Consider the following 17,593-nt stretch of genomic DNA (forward strand, 5'->3'; position numbering starts at 1 on the left):
CAAGTAAAAGGGAGGTCGAGGCTGGCAAATCTCTTGAGCTCAGGAGTTCTAAGCTACAGTGACTTAAACTGATTGAGTGCACTAAGTTCAACATCAGTATAGTGAGTCCATGGGAACAGGGATCACCAGGTTGCCTACGGAGGGATCAACAGTCCAGGTTGGAAATGGAGGAGGTCAAAGCTCCTGTGCCAATCAATTGTAGGACTGCGCCTGTGATTGGCCCCTGCATTTCTAGTCTGGTTGAACTGTCTTAAAAAAAAAGAAATAGTTGTTGAATTAAACTGTATTACTGTAAAGTAGTCATTGCACAAGAAATATAAACAAATTCTTAGTCCCTGAAGACAGAATAAAGTCTTAGTGATTTAATAGAGCATATTTTCCTCAAACTTGCATAAACAATTTTCTAGTTGACTATCTTATTTCCTTCCTTTTCACTTTAATCACAACTTAAATGAAACATTACCCTTTAATCTACAAGAGCCAGAAATGTCCTTAGAATAAACTAAATTCTATGATGACTTTCAGGAAAGCACTGAGTGGCTGGTTCCCATCCCAAAACCATGAGTCCATCTGTATGGTAATTCTCTAGCTAGAAACCAAGTATATCATACTCCCTGTCTTTGCAATGGTATAAATAATCACTTGGATTCTCTGGCATATGAATACTGATACTCAAAGACATCAAGTAAATAGAGTCATAGACCTCTTAATTATATGTGTATGTGTGTGTTTGTGTGTATATATAATATATATTATATACATATGTGTATTTTTTTCTTATCTAGCTGATTTGGGGACTGCTCTTTTGATATACAACAGTATACCACACTGAAACATAACGTCACCAACTGGATAGGGTCCTTCTCCTTCAGATTAAGCTTGGCTGCCCAAGGGCCAAACCTGCACTAACCGTGAAGGCTTGCTCTGAAGCATGTTGACATACAACCCGATGAGAACATGTTCATCAGCTAGCCTGTCTGCAACATCCAGGCTGTAGCGTAACCTGAAACAGGGGTGGGAGCAAACGGCGTAGTCAGGAGCGGCAGAGAGAAATTTATGGCAATCAGGACACAATGGTGAGTCATTTTCTTAGGGGTGCAGGTGGGAGTGGGTGGATAAAAACACTAAACTCAATACTGACATTTTCATTTCCCTTTTACCAATTTATAAAAGACTTTCGTTTGGATTAAACTACTTAAAAAAAAACAACCTGATTTACATTGTCCAAAAAAACACAAAGGTTAAAGTTAGCTTTTTTCTACAGTGCAAGCTTTGAAAAAGGCTCCAGGCAAAGATTAGTTATTTTTTGGAATATCTAATCAAGAGCTTAAGCTCAAGTACTGAAGTAACAAAAATCACGCCAGAGATTCAAAAACACACAGATGTTTAAGTACATTACTTGAAACATCTACTTAACGTGGTTAATTGGGTTACAATGAAACCGTTGCTCAGACTCAAAAAAGGTATTAAGAGCAGAATCAAAAAAGGTATTAAAAAAAAAAGAAAACTTTGTTTTTAGTTGTGTTAATAAGAGATGCCAACACACCATGTCTTTAACTTACCCTTTGCCTTTCAGAAAAATTGGAGCGGCCCTAGCCAGCAGTTTGCTCTGCTCTACTTCAGTATTCTTGTGAGGAGGGCTAGTTAATGAGATGGGAAAGCTAAGAAGAGTGTCAGCATTGATAAGCATTCAAGAATAGACATGAGTGACATAGGACCATATCTGCGGACAAATCACTTTTATTAGATTTAAATGTTAAGGACAAGATTTCAGATAACTGCACAGTTCAACTTGGTATAGAAACATAGACCCATTCAAACTCAGAAAAGAAACCATTCATTCATTGATCTTTCCATCCACCCACCCACCCCATTCATTCAATAGGTCCACTAGAAATTTAAAGTATGCCTTCTTCAAGTACCATAAATTCTCTAATACAGCATGCCTATAATTTCCTGGGCTGACAGAGCCCTAACTATGATGCTATTACTTAGACTGTTATCTCTTATGACTATAGTTACAGAATGATATATGATTTAGAATGCAAATACGAAGACCAAGGTTTGAGTCGCTTCTTTATATCTGAGAACATATCATTTGTCCTTATATTAAATGTGACTATAGAAATAAAAAGAACATTTTATTATTACTAATCCCTTGAACATTATTAATATAGATAGTTGCTATTAAAAAAACATTCTTTATGTCTACTTGCAAGCACGATCTAAATAACTTCATGAACTGGAATAAAAATCTCATTAATTTGCATTAATTATGAGGGGAGGTCAATCTTAACCAGTATAAAGAATAAATTACAGGAAACTTTTAAAGAAATGCAGTTTTACTACTTTAAACTACTCACAGTAATGCAAATTAATGACTAATGAAATTTTGCCAATTAGATGTCTTGGCAGATCTGTTTTTAATGAACAAGGTTCATTTGTAATGAGCAATTAATTCTTAGTATGTAAATGATTTTGATAAAGTACTTACAAACAACATGCCCATAAGTAGGCTAAATACTAACCTTGTAATTTTTGCTTGATTTATTATTATTATTAGAAAATCATTCTTTTTCATGGATGGAACAAAAGCAAACTCTTGTCCAATCTTGTTTGAGTTCTAAATACTTTATTACCAAGGTTAAAATTACATCCTTTTAAAAACTTTTATAATGCTTAAACCAAATTAATATTCACCCAGAATTTGCCACATAAAATAGTGTGAATTCCTCAACTCTGACTATGACCAATTTTAATTGGCTTAATGACTACAAATGTACCTTACTTTAAGAAAAATAAACACTAAAATATTGGAATTTATAAAATATATACATTGGGAGTTTGTTTTACAATCAGAATTATTGCTTTACAAAGAGATTTATAACAAATTCCTTCAAATATCAAGGTTTCTTAGAAGATTTTAAATCTATTTTAATTTACTAAAATTTTGATTTCATGCAATGTTTAAGAACAAATCTATTACACAGGGTGTGGTACCCATTTACTTAGAACGTGCAACCCCAGGAAAACATAATTGACTATTAAATTAGATTGAAGCCACCTATACTAATGAGTATATTGATCTCCATCCCCTCCCCCAACTGAGGTCATCAAGCCTACCAGGATAGGGCCAAAGAATACATTTAAGCTTTGCTCATAAAGTGTTCGTAATAAGCTCAGTTACACATGGGGTTTTTGGAGATGTATTACAATGATGCCCAAAGCACATGCTTTTTGACCAGCACTGGATAATGTTGCGGAACTCAGTTTCATTCAATGACTATCTTTTTCTCTATGAGCTCTGCCCACAAATCATGGAGTTTTACCATAGTTTTTACCCAAAATGTGTTTGTATCTGACCTACTTCAGGATCTCTGAAGACTACGCAAATTACTGTTTACCATGCCAGGTATTGCTTTTCTAGCTAACCAATTTAGCTATTTTTTCTTCTATCCTCTTATTCCCAGGAGTTGGACTTTATTTCCATGTCCATTCCAAGGAGAATACCAAAGAAAAATACTGTTGTGAAAGAAAGATATATTTGCTTCTAACATCTGGTGAAGTATTAAGTAATAAGGAGTACCATAAAATTGGAGGATCAATAATGCACTGGAAACTTACTACCATCACGGGGCCACTGACATGAAATGACAGCAACTAAAATAGCAAGAGGACTGGCGATAATCATGCGGCTAGATTTGTGTTTGTGGGAGAGGGTGAGGCTGGTGCTGCCTGTCCCACTTTGGTGGCTTGAATTCTTTTTCGATCGTGTTCACAGTGACCCTTCTAAGACTGGAATTGATAGAGTGCTTCATTTTCAGTTAAGAGGAGTGGGCTTTGAATGTTTATCAGACACATTCTAGCTGTATGACTCCAGCTAAGTCATTAAATGTTTTTTCTCAGCCTCTGTTTAAATCTTTAAAATGGGCATAATAAAAGTACCCACTTTCCCCAATGGTTTGTAGTGAGGATCAAATGAGATAATACAGGTAAGGTACTTTGCAAACCTTAAAGTACTGTATATATGGGTGAGCTCTTATATTTCTTTTTTTTTTCCTTTCCCTACCTAAATGCCAGATAGAATGAATGAGTATCTAGATTAGAGAAGCTTTTCTAGGAAAACAGTTTCCTCTATCTGGGAAATGAATTTCAAATCCATTTTGGGGTTTCATGGTGTAACGAATTTACACTAGATTCCGCAGGTGGTTTTTGAGTTTGGGGCAGGAAACTCCTCCACTACTTTTTCCTCCGTTATCAATTATAGCTGTGTGGATCTTGCAGCAACAGATGCTTCTGGTCTTCTCCTACTTACTGTCCTCATGAGTGCCCTGTAATTTTGTGTCATGTTTATCTATCTTCCTAATCCCTTTCTCCCACTGTCTGTTGCCTTCTTTCTTAAAGTCATTAAGAAGCACCGATTCCTGGTCAGCAGTTTATGACAACTACCACCCATGCTTCACAGGGAGTCTGGGGAATTGCATTATTTGGTGTTTATCTGAAAAAACTACCTGCTTTTTCTTGCACATATGGGCAATCCCTGTGTTCATTTCATGTATTTCAGCTGTGTCTGATTCTTGTTGACCCTATTTGGGGTTTTCTCGGCAGAGATCCTAGAGTTGTGTGCCATTTCCTTCTCCAGCTCATTTTACACATGAAGAAACCGAGGCAAACAGAGTTAAGTGATTTGTCCAGGGTCACAGTGAGGCTGGACTTGAACTCCCAAAGAGAAATTTTCCTGCCTCCAGGCGCAGTGCTCTAGCCACTGCACCACTTAGCTGCCCTTATTTTTATTCAATTGTTTATCCATTGCTGCTGGTTTAAAAAAAAAGAGAACCTTTAGAAAAGTTTAAGAAGACTATATACTTGCCTCAGGGATGGGGAAAGAATAGGAGAGAAGTTGTAGAACTATTCTTAAGATTATAGTTTCAGAGATGGAAGGGACCTTAGATATTCATAGGGGGTAGGGAACCCATGGCCTTGAGGCCACATGCTACCCTCTAGGTCCTCAAGTACAGCCCTTTGACTGACTCCAAACTTCACAGATCCCTACTGGATTCAGTCAAAGGGCCGCACTTGAGGACCTAGAGGGCCAACATGGGCCTATTTGTTCTGTGAAGTTTGGATTCAGTCAAACATCCTACCCTGCTAGAACCCATGTCCAAGCTATAGGAACTACCACCAGGGCTTGGAGCCAGAAGAATTTTCATTTCACTGGAAAATAGGAATGGGAAGAGCTTGGGTCTATTGTTAGGGTTTTGGCAGTGAAGACAGTTGTCTGAAATCCCCAAGATGCAATTATGAATGCATTTTTTTCACACATAAATATGTTATATACGTTGGTTAGATAATACAGAATTACTAAAGTGTAATACTATGCTTCAGGCATATTATGGGTTAAATAAGCTGTTGAAGTCTGAACTGGGAATGTAACAACAATTAATAACATGGAATATTTAGGAAAATGCATTCTACATTCCAAACAAACCAACTAAGAATAAAACCTCAGAATTATCATTGGCCCAGTCTTCTCCTTCACCCTTTTATCTAGTTTTGAAGTTTTACCAATTCTAGCAGAAATCTCTTATGTCTTTCCTTCATTTCCATTTCCACCATACAACTGTAGTTCAAGTCCTCATTGCCTCCTGTTTGGCCTACTGCAATCGTCTTTTAACTGGTCTTCTTATCTCTGGTTTCTTGTCCCTCCAACCTATCCTATTCACTGTGGGCAGATTTGGCTTCCTAATGCATAGTTCTGATACTACTCCTCTACTCAAAAAGCTACAATTAACTCTCCATTGTCTTCTGAATAAAGTCTAAACTCACTAGCCTAATACTGTAGGCCCACTTTGATCTAATACCAACATTCTCTTTGAACCCTGTCTTCCACTATAGCCCATGGGCATCCTACATTTAGGCAATCTGGACCATTGCATTTTGTTCCTAAAATATTCCTTGTCCTTTCTTGGCTCTATAAATCTGCTCATGGTATTTCCTTCAATTTGTGTCCTTCCCGAGTCTTCATCTGTCAAAACCCTCACCATTTTTCAGGACCCATCTCAAATATCAATTCCTCCATGAAGCTGAGTATGATATTACCTAGTCAAGAGTGATTTTTCCTTCTTGGAATTCCTGTAGCACTTTGTACTTCTCCCATATTACTTGTAACATTTTATATATTTTTTTGTCTTGTGCATGTTTTATATGCTCTAATTATATTATAAGCTACTTGAAAGCGAGGCCTTTATTTTGTGTATCTTTGCTTCATTCATGACATTTAATGACGGTGCAAATATCTGTTGAATGAATTAACATACACAACTTATTTGTAAATTGGGTACTGCCTACATTGAACTGAATACAGTTCCATTAACAAACACTTTACAGATGTTGACAGATATTTCCTACCATCTTGTGAAGTTATGTTGAAGGCATATATATGTATACTACCCTGACACTTAATCATTCAAACACACACACGTATATATGTGTATATATATATATATATACACACACACATATACATTTATGTGTGTGTGTGTGTGTGTGTGTGTGTGTGTGTGTGTGTGTGTATACATGCCTTCTCATCATTAGGCATAGGGTCATTCACATTCCATCCCCATCAGGCATAACATAAAAAATTTTTATATACATGTGTATTGAGCAATGAAAAAAGGTACAGACATATTGCATAATGGAAATGTCTTCAAATATTAGCAGTAGTGACCTCTAAAATGACAGAAATATAAATATTTTATATATTTCCTCTAATATTCCCTTCTCCAACTCCATCAAGCTATGAAAGATGACAATTGTTATTTGTCTTTTTTGGCTATTGTGAAGGATTCTTTTGGGAAGTCAAAGGGACAACAGGTCAAACACATACATACTGACCTTTTAGCTTACATGCAGAACATTTCTTTTAAAATCTTCCAATTAAAGAGAATGTTATCTATTAAATGTTATATGAAAAGTCCAAATTGTTGTATTTGAGGAGAAGAACTTTCTAAAAGCAAACTATATAATGCAGTGTGGGGTGATGAGTATCCTAATGATTGGAAAAAACGTGCTTCAACATAATTATAGACTGAATTTTTCATTAGTTGTTAAATATATGATAACCTTAACTGATAGAACATCATTGAATATCAGCAAAATATGGGTAGGTAAAATTAATATATGTAAGTAGCTTTCAAAGAAGAATGAATATATTATACTCAGGTATAAACCATGTGTAAGTATACTCAGACCTTGATGTTATCAAATTAATTTAAATAAATTTAAGACTGTGCAATATGATAACATACCAATGTATTTTATCTGCAGAGAAGAAACTTTATTGAAAAAATTTTTTTTTTGGTTTCTAACAATGCTTCTTCTTAAGGTTTTTGCCTCCCCCTTCTACTTTTTTTCTGTCTTTAGTCCTTTGGATTTTAAATTTTAAAATGCTTGCCACAAACAAATCATTATGTATTAAATATTGTTGGAGTTAACACTGGGAAACCAGCTCAAATTAATTCAGCCTAACACCAATGGTATCTTGACTCCATAGCATGCTAGAAATGAAAAATTTACTTGTGTCGCTCTTCAGATGACTAAATTTACCAGAGTATTTCCTACTGCTTAGCATCAGAATCTATTGAATAATTATTATTACTAATAGTCATATTACCAAGAAACAATTTATCTCTGTACATGAATGTTCTTATTGTTGTTCAGTTATTTTTCAGTTGTGTCTGACTCTTCATGACTCCATTTGGGGTTTTCTTGGTAAAGATACTGAAGTGGCTTGCCATTTCCTTCTTCAGCTCATTTTACAGATGAGGAAACTAAAGCAAACAAGGGTAAGTGACTTGCCCAAGGTCACACAACTAGTAAGTATCTGAGGCCAGATTTGAATTCAGGAAAATGAGTCTTCCTGACTCCAGGCCCAGCACTCTAGACACTGGGCCACCTAGCTGCCCCTTCACATGAAAGTTCTAGCTTACAACTAAAGCATCGGAAGCTAAGAAATGGATGTTAGCTATGCAAGGAAGATAGGGGACTTGTGGTTTTAATTATGTGCTAAAAATTTAATATGGTCAATAGCTGGAGTTAAAATATGATTTCTCTCCATTTTAAGTTAAAATTCTAACATATTCACATTGCTCTGGTGCATCTTACAACAGAATTTACCTGCAGTGACTGTTTTAACTCAGACAATTCATATTAATAGGTAAAGTAAATATGATAGTAGGAAAATTTTAAGTTGATTTAGATATTGACTCAAAATCATATCTTTTTTTCTGAAAGAAAGTTACAGGCTTTAAACTTGAAGAAATCATTCAGGAGGAAAAAGCCCAATTTTAGGGAGAAAAAGTGAATTTATAGAACCTCCCATAAAATACAGGTCACTTGAGATTTTAATAGGAATGCTGTTGTTTAGTTGTTTTTCAGTAGTATCCGACTTTTCATGACCTCATTTGGGATTTTCTTAACAAAGATGCTGAAGTGGTTTGCTATTTTCTTCTCCAGCTCATTTTACAGATGAGGAAACTGTGGCAAAAAGGGTTATGTCACACAGCTAGTAAATGTCTGAGGCCGGATTAGAATTCAGAAAGATGAGTCTTCCTGATTTTGGGCCTAATACTTTATCCACCCACACCACCTAACTGTCCCCTAATGGAAATGAACAGTCGCCAATTTAGCACAGTCAAGACAGAAGGCCCAAGTTATGATGAGGGGGAGTTCTCATGTAAAATGCAAACACTCAGAGAACTGAATAGTTATTTCGAAAGGCTACATCGGATTGAGAGAAGTCCTTGCGGGTAAGCGATGTGTAACTACACACGAGGAAAATTTGTACTTTCCTTGTTTGTACCACAGTGACAGATGCACTGTTGTTGAAGTAAAAATGTCTGGCTCACTAACCGGGATCTGGAAGTACCAGAGAAGAAAGTCTTTAGCATGTTAATCATATTCAAGTTTTGTGAATCATGAGATATTTACTATTTAGTTGGCAGAGTGGCGAGGCTTGGCTTCACAGTGAATAACTGCAAAAGTGACCTCTTACTTAGTGACAAGCATGGTAAAGGAACACAAATCGAGCCTGTAAGTGAAGCCTTTCACATTGGAGGCAAAACAGCAACTCAGTATCTAAATGCATTCTTCACATCTGGCCACTGCAGAAAGCTGAAAACAACTGAGGATGCTCTTTACTCCAAAGAATTGGAAGGGAATAGGAATTGGCTTCAGCCCATGCCAACGCCATGCTGTTCATATAAGCACACAAAGGTCAAGACAATTAAATTAGAAGGTGGTTGGGCCTTGAAGAAAGATGCTTTGAGGTGCTTATTGCAAAGGGGGTGTGTGTGGTATTGTGAAACTGGCTCGGTCACAAGATAACTGCGAAAATGATGATAATGAGTAACAGGTAAAATGGTGTAGTGGTTAGAGCACTCAGTTTGGAGCCAGGAAGACCTGGGGTCAAATCCTGCTTTAAACACTTATTTTATAACCCTGGGCAAGTCACTCCCTGTGTCTCAGTTTCCTGATTTTTAAGATGAGGGCATTTGGACTTAATGGCTTCTAAAGCCTTTGTAGATATAAATCTATGATCTTTTGATCTTGTAACGAGATGGTGCCTTTTGTACCCAAAGGTAATGTTACTGACCCACTATCCACGGGGAATATATTGAGGCAAGGCTTATAGCTTTCTGTCGATTTATATACATTCTTGCATAATGCCATGCATTTGCAAAATAGCTGGCTACAGTTTGGGTCCAGGGGACCTGGAAAATAGTGGAGCCAAATATTCCAGTTGAAGATCAAACACAAAGACCTTTGCTTTTTTAACTAGAGCAAACACACAAAAAGCCAAGAGTGAGTAAGTCTGTGAGGATCACTTCCTGGCTTTTAGGTATAGATAAATTGTCAAAACTTGGTTTGAAAAAGAGTGTGATGGAGTAATGATGGACATAAGAACGATATGCTTCTAAATCTGTATAAGGGAAATTGCTGGAAAAATTCAAATATTCTAGTGCCTTTTGAAGATCAAACTGTAACTGCAAAGAACCCCAGGTTGGTAGCTGCCAAAGAACCTGTAGCAAGAAATGCTTGGGTGAAGATTTCTATTTTTCATTCTCTCTGCTTTATTTTCAATGCTAGTTGTTAAAGAGATAAAGTTGATAAAGAGTTGTTTAACAACATAAAGGTAACTGAAAATTCCAGGTAAAGGCAATGGATGCAGAGGAAAAGGATGTCTGTCAAATTGAGTTACCTACCGAATGCCCTTTGCAAACACACTGGTTAGAGTTTTCTTGAATTGTTAGGTTGCATGTCATCTAGAAGAATGAAAGAGTAGGGGGAAGAGCCCCAAAGATAGTCACAACAGTATGGTTAAAACTAAATGCATTTCAGAAAGCCTGACAACTCACGAGTCTGAGAAAGATGTCAGATGTTTGTGTCCATGTTCTCCATGATGAACAATGAAGATAAGATAAATGGGGGAGATGGACTGAGCTACTCTCACAGTAATAACTGAAATCATACCATGATCAGCATTAAATACGTCTTGGCATAGATGTGGGGGTGATGACACCATTTCAGACCTGCTCAGTCACCTCGGTAAAGAAAAAGACCTGGCATGTTTCTTCTCAAAGGGGCATAGGAGCTTCAATCCCCAGCTCTTTTCTTTCCCAAAAAAAGAAAGGTTCGGGCTACTTGAAGCCATTTGTTTCTTACAAATGAACATTCATAGCATCTCTCCCACTAAGGATGTCTCAGAAATCACCATCTGGGTCTACCAGGAGGCATTTATTGGTCACATTGAGCAAAGCTGTGTAAAACCAGAGGCTTGATACCAAAAAGAGGATCTAGAATACCTGCCAGAATCGGAAAAAATAGACCTGCTACACATCAGTACAAAGGTGGGAAATCATATGAAATAACTGTGTTAAAGGAAGAAAGAAGGGAGCAAGTGTGCTGAAGGTTCAGGACTGCTTGGATGTTTAATAGGAATTTCATTAAAACCACAGAAGTCCTCTATCCCCACTGAGGCATCCTGCCAAAGCATTTTTAGTAACTGAGTAGAATGACTAATGATGGTTTAGCTAGTAAACGACAGCAGTTAGGGATTTAGTGCGCACATACTGACCGTGAGTTGCTGTGAAGCTGATTTACATACAGCTTTATGAGAGAATGCTCATCAGCCACAGGACTGGCTGCACTCGCACCCTCAAGTAACCTGAGTGATTCAAACAATAAGACCTCATTAAAATTGTCCATTGACACAGCCCAGCCCCAGTCAGAGCAGAAAGACATTCAGTGGACACAGCTTTATTAGACAGGACCCTTGGCAATAGACACCAGAGGCAAACCAAGGCTGCCACAGGATGTGATATAATCATTTAAAACAACTCTGGGGTTCTAAGGAAACATTCCAAAGAACCTGAAAAAAGGAAACAAATTAAAACAATTGCCACCATTTTGATTTACTGGGCACCGGGCACCCTGGAGGACCCAGAGCAGCTCAGAGTATCCTAGGAATATTTTAGGGTGGAGGAAGTCATGTTATCCATCTAGACGCATTCACCATAAGCACCGTCCAAGCTGAAATGATATAAAATGACCTGAAATAAGGATGGAGTCAGCCTCTGGTTGAGCATTTGCAGAATGCACTGTTTCCTAGAGAAAGTATAGCAAAGATCAAATGAAGACCTTAATATATTTCTGAACATTAACTGGAATCTTCCCAGACTATAATGAAAAAACAATGCCTTGTCCTCTGACTGGGTCTGACAATTCATAACTTCATTTTTGAAGAAACAATTGAATTGGCTGATGGTTCTTGGGTAGTAGTCAAGTTAAATATTTTGTCGCTCTGTTGAATGAGCTAGTATAATTCCTGTAACATTCCTATGTTAGAATTCTTCATGTCTAGCACTGAAACGCTGCCATATTCTTTTTACTCCTTTAATTACAAGCGTAAGGAATGCCATTATCGCCGGTCACTCCTGATATATGTATGAGGACAGCAGTGGATCAGCAAGAAGAACAGTAGCAAGTACTATTTTTCTCTGCTTCAAGCCCTCCTTAGTAAACACTGAAACACTAAGTAGCTCAGAAACAATGTTAGCTCTATAGTGAATGGCTTTGTGATTATTTTGTGGTATGTGTGACCATTGTAACTTTTTTTAGAGTCATTTGGGATTGTGTGGGAAATTCTTTACTCCTATATCTCTGCTTTTGCTTTCCTATTAGACTGTGCTCTTTGTACTCAAAACAACAAAGTTTCATACCATAATTTGATGTATTTGATATTTTTGTTGATAAAATAGCATAGGGTTCCTCTTGACATTTCTAATGTGTAACCAACTCAGAGGTATTAATTATTCCTGCCCTTAGATCATGGGGAAATTAATACATGGAAGATGAAACAAACTTCCACACATTTTTCTTGTTTTACTTATTAAACTGTCATGGAAACCACACCTCCCAGCTATTGATTTGACCCCTTGCTCTGAATACAGTAACATTTGCCAAGAAGGATGTTTTTGTCAGCTGATGGTTTTGGTGATGAGACTTTTTTGGACCATGCACAACAAATCAAAGTATTTCCAAAAACCTGTGCAACTCTTTGGCTTTTATGAACTTCTTGAACTGCAGTCCAGATATCAGAAAGTGCAATTTAGCTAGGGTTTTCACTTCATATTCTCTCCAACAGAAGTAGTGCATATTACAAGTGGGATTTGAACAAATTTACTGTGGGTAGGATGTAAACTTAGACTTCCAGAAATAATATTAAATCAATGAGTCAGCTGCCTTCCTTAAGTGTATAATGAATGAAATTAAGATCAGTTACATTTCCAAATTAGCTTTCAACCCACATTTACCCTAAATGGTTCAAAGTAGAATATTTTTCCCACCAGAGACTCAAGACTCATTTATCAAGGAGGTGACATTTTATGATAGCATTTGAACTTACCTTCTGGTTATGAAAGGACTTCCTGAGGAGGGAACAGAGTGGGAGAACAGTGTGTCATTCATGCTGGTTACAGGTCTGGGAGGCCTACAATAAAGAAAAGCCTTAATAAAATAACCACCCCCTTTCATCTCTTCCACTGGAAAAAAAAAAGGGTCATGGTTCTCTCCTGCCCAATATAAATTGATTGCACGCAAAGTTTGATATTTTCCAATTGACTTCTATAGTACTTTTATGTGAAAGAGGTTAATATACTCCCATGAATGCAAAATCCCAAATTAGACCCCAGGAGAAAAATGAAAGACATCCTTCATCAGTATGCACACTATTCTCACTTTTGCCTTTTAGAGCATTGTATGCTGCATTCTTTTAACTTCTCCCAGTGGAGGAGAAAATACTGTCATAGAACTATCTATGATCATGACTATTGAAAAACGGGAGAGGGTTTTGCTAACTGATAAATAGTTATAATCTTTCTCCACTTGGAAGGAGAAGCATGACTTAAGAGAACTGAGCAAGCTTTGTTAACTATTCCTGCCCAGGCCTTAAAGCAGGCAATGTCTTGTTATAGAAAGAACCTGGAATTTGGAACCAAATGATTGAATCCCATCTCTACTACTTACTGCCTGGGTGATCTTGGGCAAGTCATGCCTCAGTTTTCTCATCTGAAAAATGAAAGGTCTGAACTAGGATGACCTTCCAGTTCTATCTGTTATCCTATGAACTTAGATTTTCGGCTTCATTCTCACCTTAGTTCTCCAGGTCATGATGACAGCCCTCTCCCATAGATTGTTATTCCACTGTATGAGCACCACCCCCTTTTCCTCACCTTGTCGTACTAGAGTTTGAGGCATCCTTAAAACTTAAGACTTCTCCCAAATGAGTAATCACACGTATTTATTAATCAACTACTATGTGCCAGTCACTATGGTAGATGCTTGGGGTATATAGACAAAAATGAAACAGCTCCTACCCTCAAGGAGCTTACATTCTATCACTGGGAGATGGGATCCAATAATGATGGGAAACAATGGGGTCTAATGCTTTTTTCATATTTAATATGTGGATTTAATATGCGCTTCTTCTGAAAACACATTTTTGTCTCAAAACTCATCATAGCAGATTTAAATAGTTAATACACAGGGAGAATACATAAATGACACTCCAGTGAGATCCAACGCTTTTTAAAGGACGTTTCTGAGATAGTTCTGTGATTTCATCAATGTTGGTAATTGTCCTGCAACTTACAGTCTTGGGAAGTTGTCTGGGGCAGTGAGAAAGTGACTTTTCCAGTGTAAGTCAAAGGTAAGACTTGAACCTAAGGTCTGGCTCTCTATGCAGCATATCACACTGCCTCTCAAAGCCTTACTAGGCACTAAATATTAATCAAGAGGGTTCACACCTTGTTTTTGCCCCACCTGACTATTATACTTCACTGAATGCTCTTTTATATCTCTTTCACCTCTTTTCTGTGCAAAAGCTGATGTCCAAGCACTCAATTAAGAGCAGTTTTTGGTTTTGCTAAGAATATTTTTGATTATTAAGAATAGTTTTTGGTTTTATTTTGTATTGAATATTGGATAATCCTTGGTTACAGCTGAAGTAGGTAAAGTATTTCCTTGTATGGAGAGGCAAGAGGAGAAAGACACCACTGCGTGAGAGAGTAATTGTGGTTTCACTGAAATTCCAGACTTTAACTTTACAGTGCAGAATACTCTGCTATAATTTGCCAGCCATTAGAGGTACCAATAAAGAAATATTTGTATGAGTCTGGCAAAAAGTGAAATTTATAATGAGTCTTCTAATTTTTAAGTTAGGGAAGCATTATTACTGGCTACACTTTCTGGTCCTTCTGAGATAAGAAGTTGCCCTAGTAGCACAAAGGTGACCTTGTCTATCACAATGAAGGAATGTGGATGCAACCAATAGTCTGCAAGGGTGTGTGTGTGTGTGTGTGTGTGTGTGTGTGTGTGTGTGTGTGTGTATACGCACACACTATCAACATAAATGCAACCAAATGCTACTTCTTTCCAATATTTGATGCAAAATTCAATCTAAACAGCTTGAGAGTCTTAATGACTTTGAGAGAAATTGGTATAGTAGAAAGACTTTAGGGTCAGAAGATCTGGGTTTGAATCTCAACTCTGCTTTTAACAACATGTATGAACTTGGGCAAGTTGTTCAATATTTCTGAATCTCAGTTTCCTCATCTATTGGTTGTTTGTCGTCCTTCGTTCTTGAAGAGGACCAAAATGGTATCACTATGTTAGAGTCAAGTTACAGTGTGTCTAACTGTGGCTGATCAGACTAATTTGATCTTGGAATGCTCTACCACAGGTCAGGCACAAATAGTCAGTGTGAACATCTGGGGTAGATTCTCTAAATTTGCACATCTTGTGTTTCTTTTGAGCTACTTCAGTTCTGTGGCCACTCCAGTAAAACATGCACACAGCTCTGACCTCAGTAAGCTGGCCTTCATTTGGCATAAAAATGAGGAGGATGGACCATATGACTAAGGTAGCCCTTCTAGCTTTAAAAACAATAAAAATGATCCTTTATTTCATTTGCTTCAGGATAATTTAAAGGTGTGAAAATTATCTTTATGTTCTGTTTTGTTAATTTTGATATACCCTCAAAAGTGAGTAACACTAGCTAGTCATGTTTAAAAGGAGTTCTAACTTGGGATCTACCCGGGGAATATAGGATCTATAAGCTAGAAGGAGATAATCAGTCTACAAATTCCCATCCTCTCCATATTTTACTTCTATTTCCATATTCTGGTTTGTGTTAAATTTATGTTTTATAATTCCCTAGTAGACTATGAGCTCCTGAGGAGAGAAGCTGTGTCTTTCTCATCACTGTCTCCTTTTCAGCATCCAGCATAGTCCTTTACATTTAGGAGGCAACCAATAAAGGCTGTTGAACTGAATTATGAAAATTTCCACTGTGGACTGTCAAAAGTCAAGTTCAAAATGAGATGCATGGAACCAAAGAAATGCTTTCATCCTTTGCAGCCATCTAAAAAAGTGAAATTTTTTTTAAAATGTCTAAATTTGGGAGAAAAGCATCCTAGGAAAAATTAAAATGTAAAAATTCATATACTTCTCTAATTGCCCTTTGTTTTTCCATGGGCAAGTATCAATTTATAAAGTGGAACACTAATGCCTTTTTCCATTGTCTAGAAGTCAGAACAAGCTCATCATAAGTATCAAAGTAGGATGACTGGCCACAGAATCAAATATTATCCATACCTTTCTCCAAATAGCATGTCAGAGCTTGGAGGAACCTACATTTCATAGTAGAGGGAACTGAGAGAGATTAAATAATTTGATTAAAGTCACATGACTAGTAAGTGTTGGAGGACCTGACTAGATACCCTGCCTTCTTTGAACAACACCACACTGCTTTTTTAAGTAATATAGTCCTTTCTTGTTAACTAAAAGATCAATCATTCTATTGAGTAAGGTACACTGAGGATTTTAAACCAATCTCATGATGCCCAGAGAAGCAATGTCAAAAGATGGAATCAACCACCTGAAGTCTGTGCTAACACAGTCCAATGATTTATTTATGGATGTGGAAATTATAGGTTAGGACGCCTATAAAGCCAATATTTCACTTCATAATTACGTGTTTCATAGCCATTTATATTTATAATTGTAAGCCTTTAAAAAAGTATACTGGATTCTAACAAAATACTTACCAAGTATCTCTTTGGCAGCAAAAATAGAATAGAGAACATTAATTATTCTGACATTTAAGAACAATATAGTATCTAGGCGAAAATCATAACTCCTTTGCTGTTTGGCTCCTGAAAACTATTTAAATATTGCTAAGTGAGGGCAGATAAGTGGTAAGTGGGTAGACCATTAAATGCCCTCTGCTTGAAAAGAGGAGGAGGAAGGGAGGAAAAAGAGGGAAATGATTTTTTTCTATGTTGATTTGCTTATCTGTCACTCGTCCCTGTGAAAAAAGTAACAATAATTCTCTCATTTAAAATAATATTTTCCATTTAAATATTATTTTATATTATTCTCTAACGATATGGTATCTTTACTTGGATCTAACATGCAGTTATAAAAATTTCAGATTGCTAGGGTCTACAGTGCCACATTCATTTGTCAAAATTCACATAAAAAAGTGGCGCTAAGATTTTTAGGAAGTTTAAAAAGTCTATCCAACCAATTTACTAAATATTGATCAAGCCAAAGCTATATCCATTGCTGAAATTTACATCTGTTCCTTCCAGTGATTTTCTATTTTTAAAAAATATGAGAATGGATCTCGAAGAAGACTAGAACCAAATTCGATCCAAGTCATAAATCATTATTGGGATGAAAAGGTAAAGGGAATGGATGATATCTGATGGCTATTTCTAAATTCCCAGGTATCACAATATCCTGAATGTTGTAAGATGGAGCAGGAATAGACTTGATTGCCTTTAGAAATGTATGTAATCAGTGAGGTAGATGAGATAAATAAATGTATTTGCCTATACACATTATATAAATAACTGAGAATTGTATTTCTATATTTATTTTTGCCTAAAAAGGTATGTCTATAATAAATGTAAATATTGACTAGCTCTACACATATGCTCAACTAAGAGATTAAACAGATTAATAAACCATT

The 17,593-nt window shown here is 36.7% G+C and overlaps 1 protein-coding gene and 1 long non-coding RNA gene across 21 annotated transcripts in view; one reads left to right on the top strand and one right to left on the bottom strand.

Annotated features, from left to right (window-relative positions):
• LOC110212520 (uncharacterized) overlaps window positions 1–3,905 on the top strand; it is a 63,815-nt gene extending 59,910 nt beyond the window's left edge. Inside the window, exons 3-4 of the long non-coding RNA XR_002325696.2 lie at window positions 786–1,076; window positions 3,471–3,905. This is a non-coding gene — a long non-coding RNA (uncharacterized LOC110212520). The remainder of the gene's footprint in view (window positions 1–785; window positions 1,077–3,470) is intronic.
• DTNA (dystrobrevin alpha) overlaps window positions 1–17,593 on the bottom strand; it is a 484,963-nt gene that overhangs the window by 80,488 nt on the left and 386,882 nt on the right. For 6 of the 20 annotated variants that reach the window (XM_078153434.1, XM_078153431.1, XM_078153432.1 and 3 more), the window contains 4 exons: window positions 12,965–13,048; window positions 11,135–11,224; window positions 1,563–1,640; window positions 911–1,003 (listed from right to left, as the gene is read on the bottom strand). In XM_078153434.1, the coding sequence (XP_078009560.1) occupies window positions 911–1,003; window positions 1,563–1,640; window positions 11,135–11,224; window positions 12,965–13,048 (345 nt within the window). Of the gene's footprint in view, window positions 1–910; window positions 1,004–1,562; window positions 1,641–11,134; window positions 11,225–11,296; window positions 11,590–12,964; window positions 13,049–17,593 lie in introns of those variants that run through there. The other 14 variants (XM_020992519.2, XM_020992540.2, XM_020992534.2 and 11 more) reach the window with 7 other exon arrangements.

The sequence above is a fragment of the Phascolarctos cinereus genome, unplaced genomic scaffold (assembly GCF_003287225.1).
Source record: "Phascolarctos cinereus isolate Bilbo 61053 unplaced genomic scaffold, phaCin_HiC Scaffold_4;HRSCAF=312, whole genome shotgun sequence".
NCBI classification, from domain to species: Eukaryota; Metazoa; Chordata; class Mammalia; order Diprotodontia; family Phascolarctidae; genus Phascolarctos; species Phascolarctos cinereus.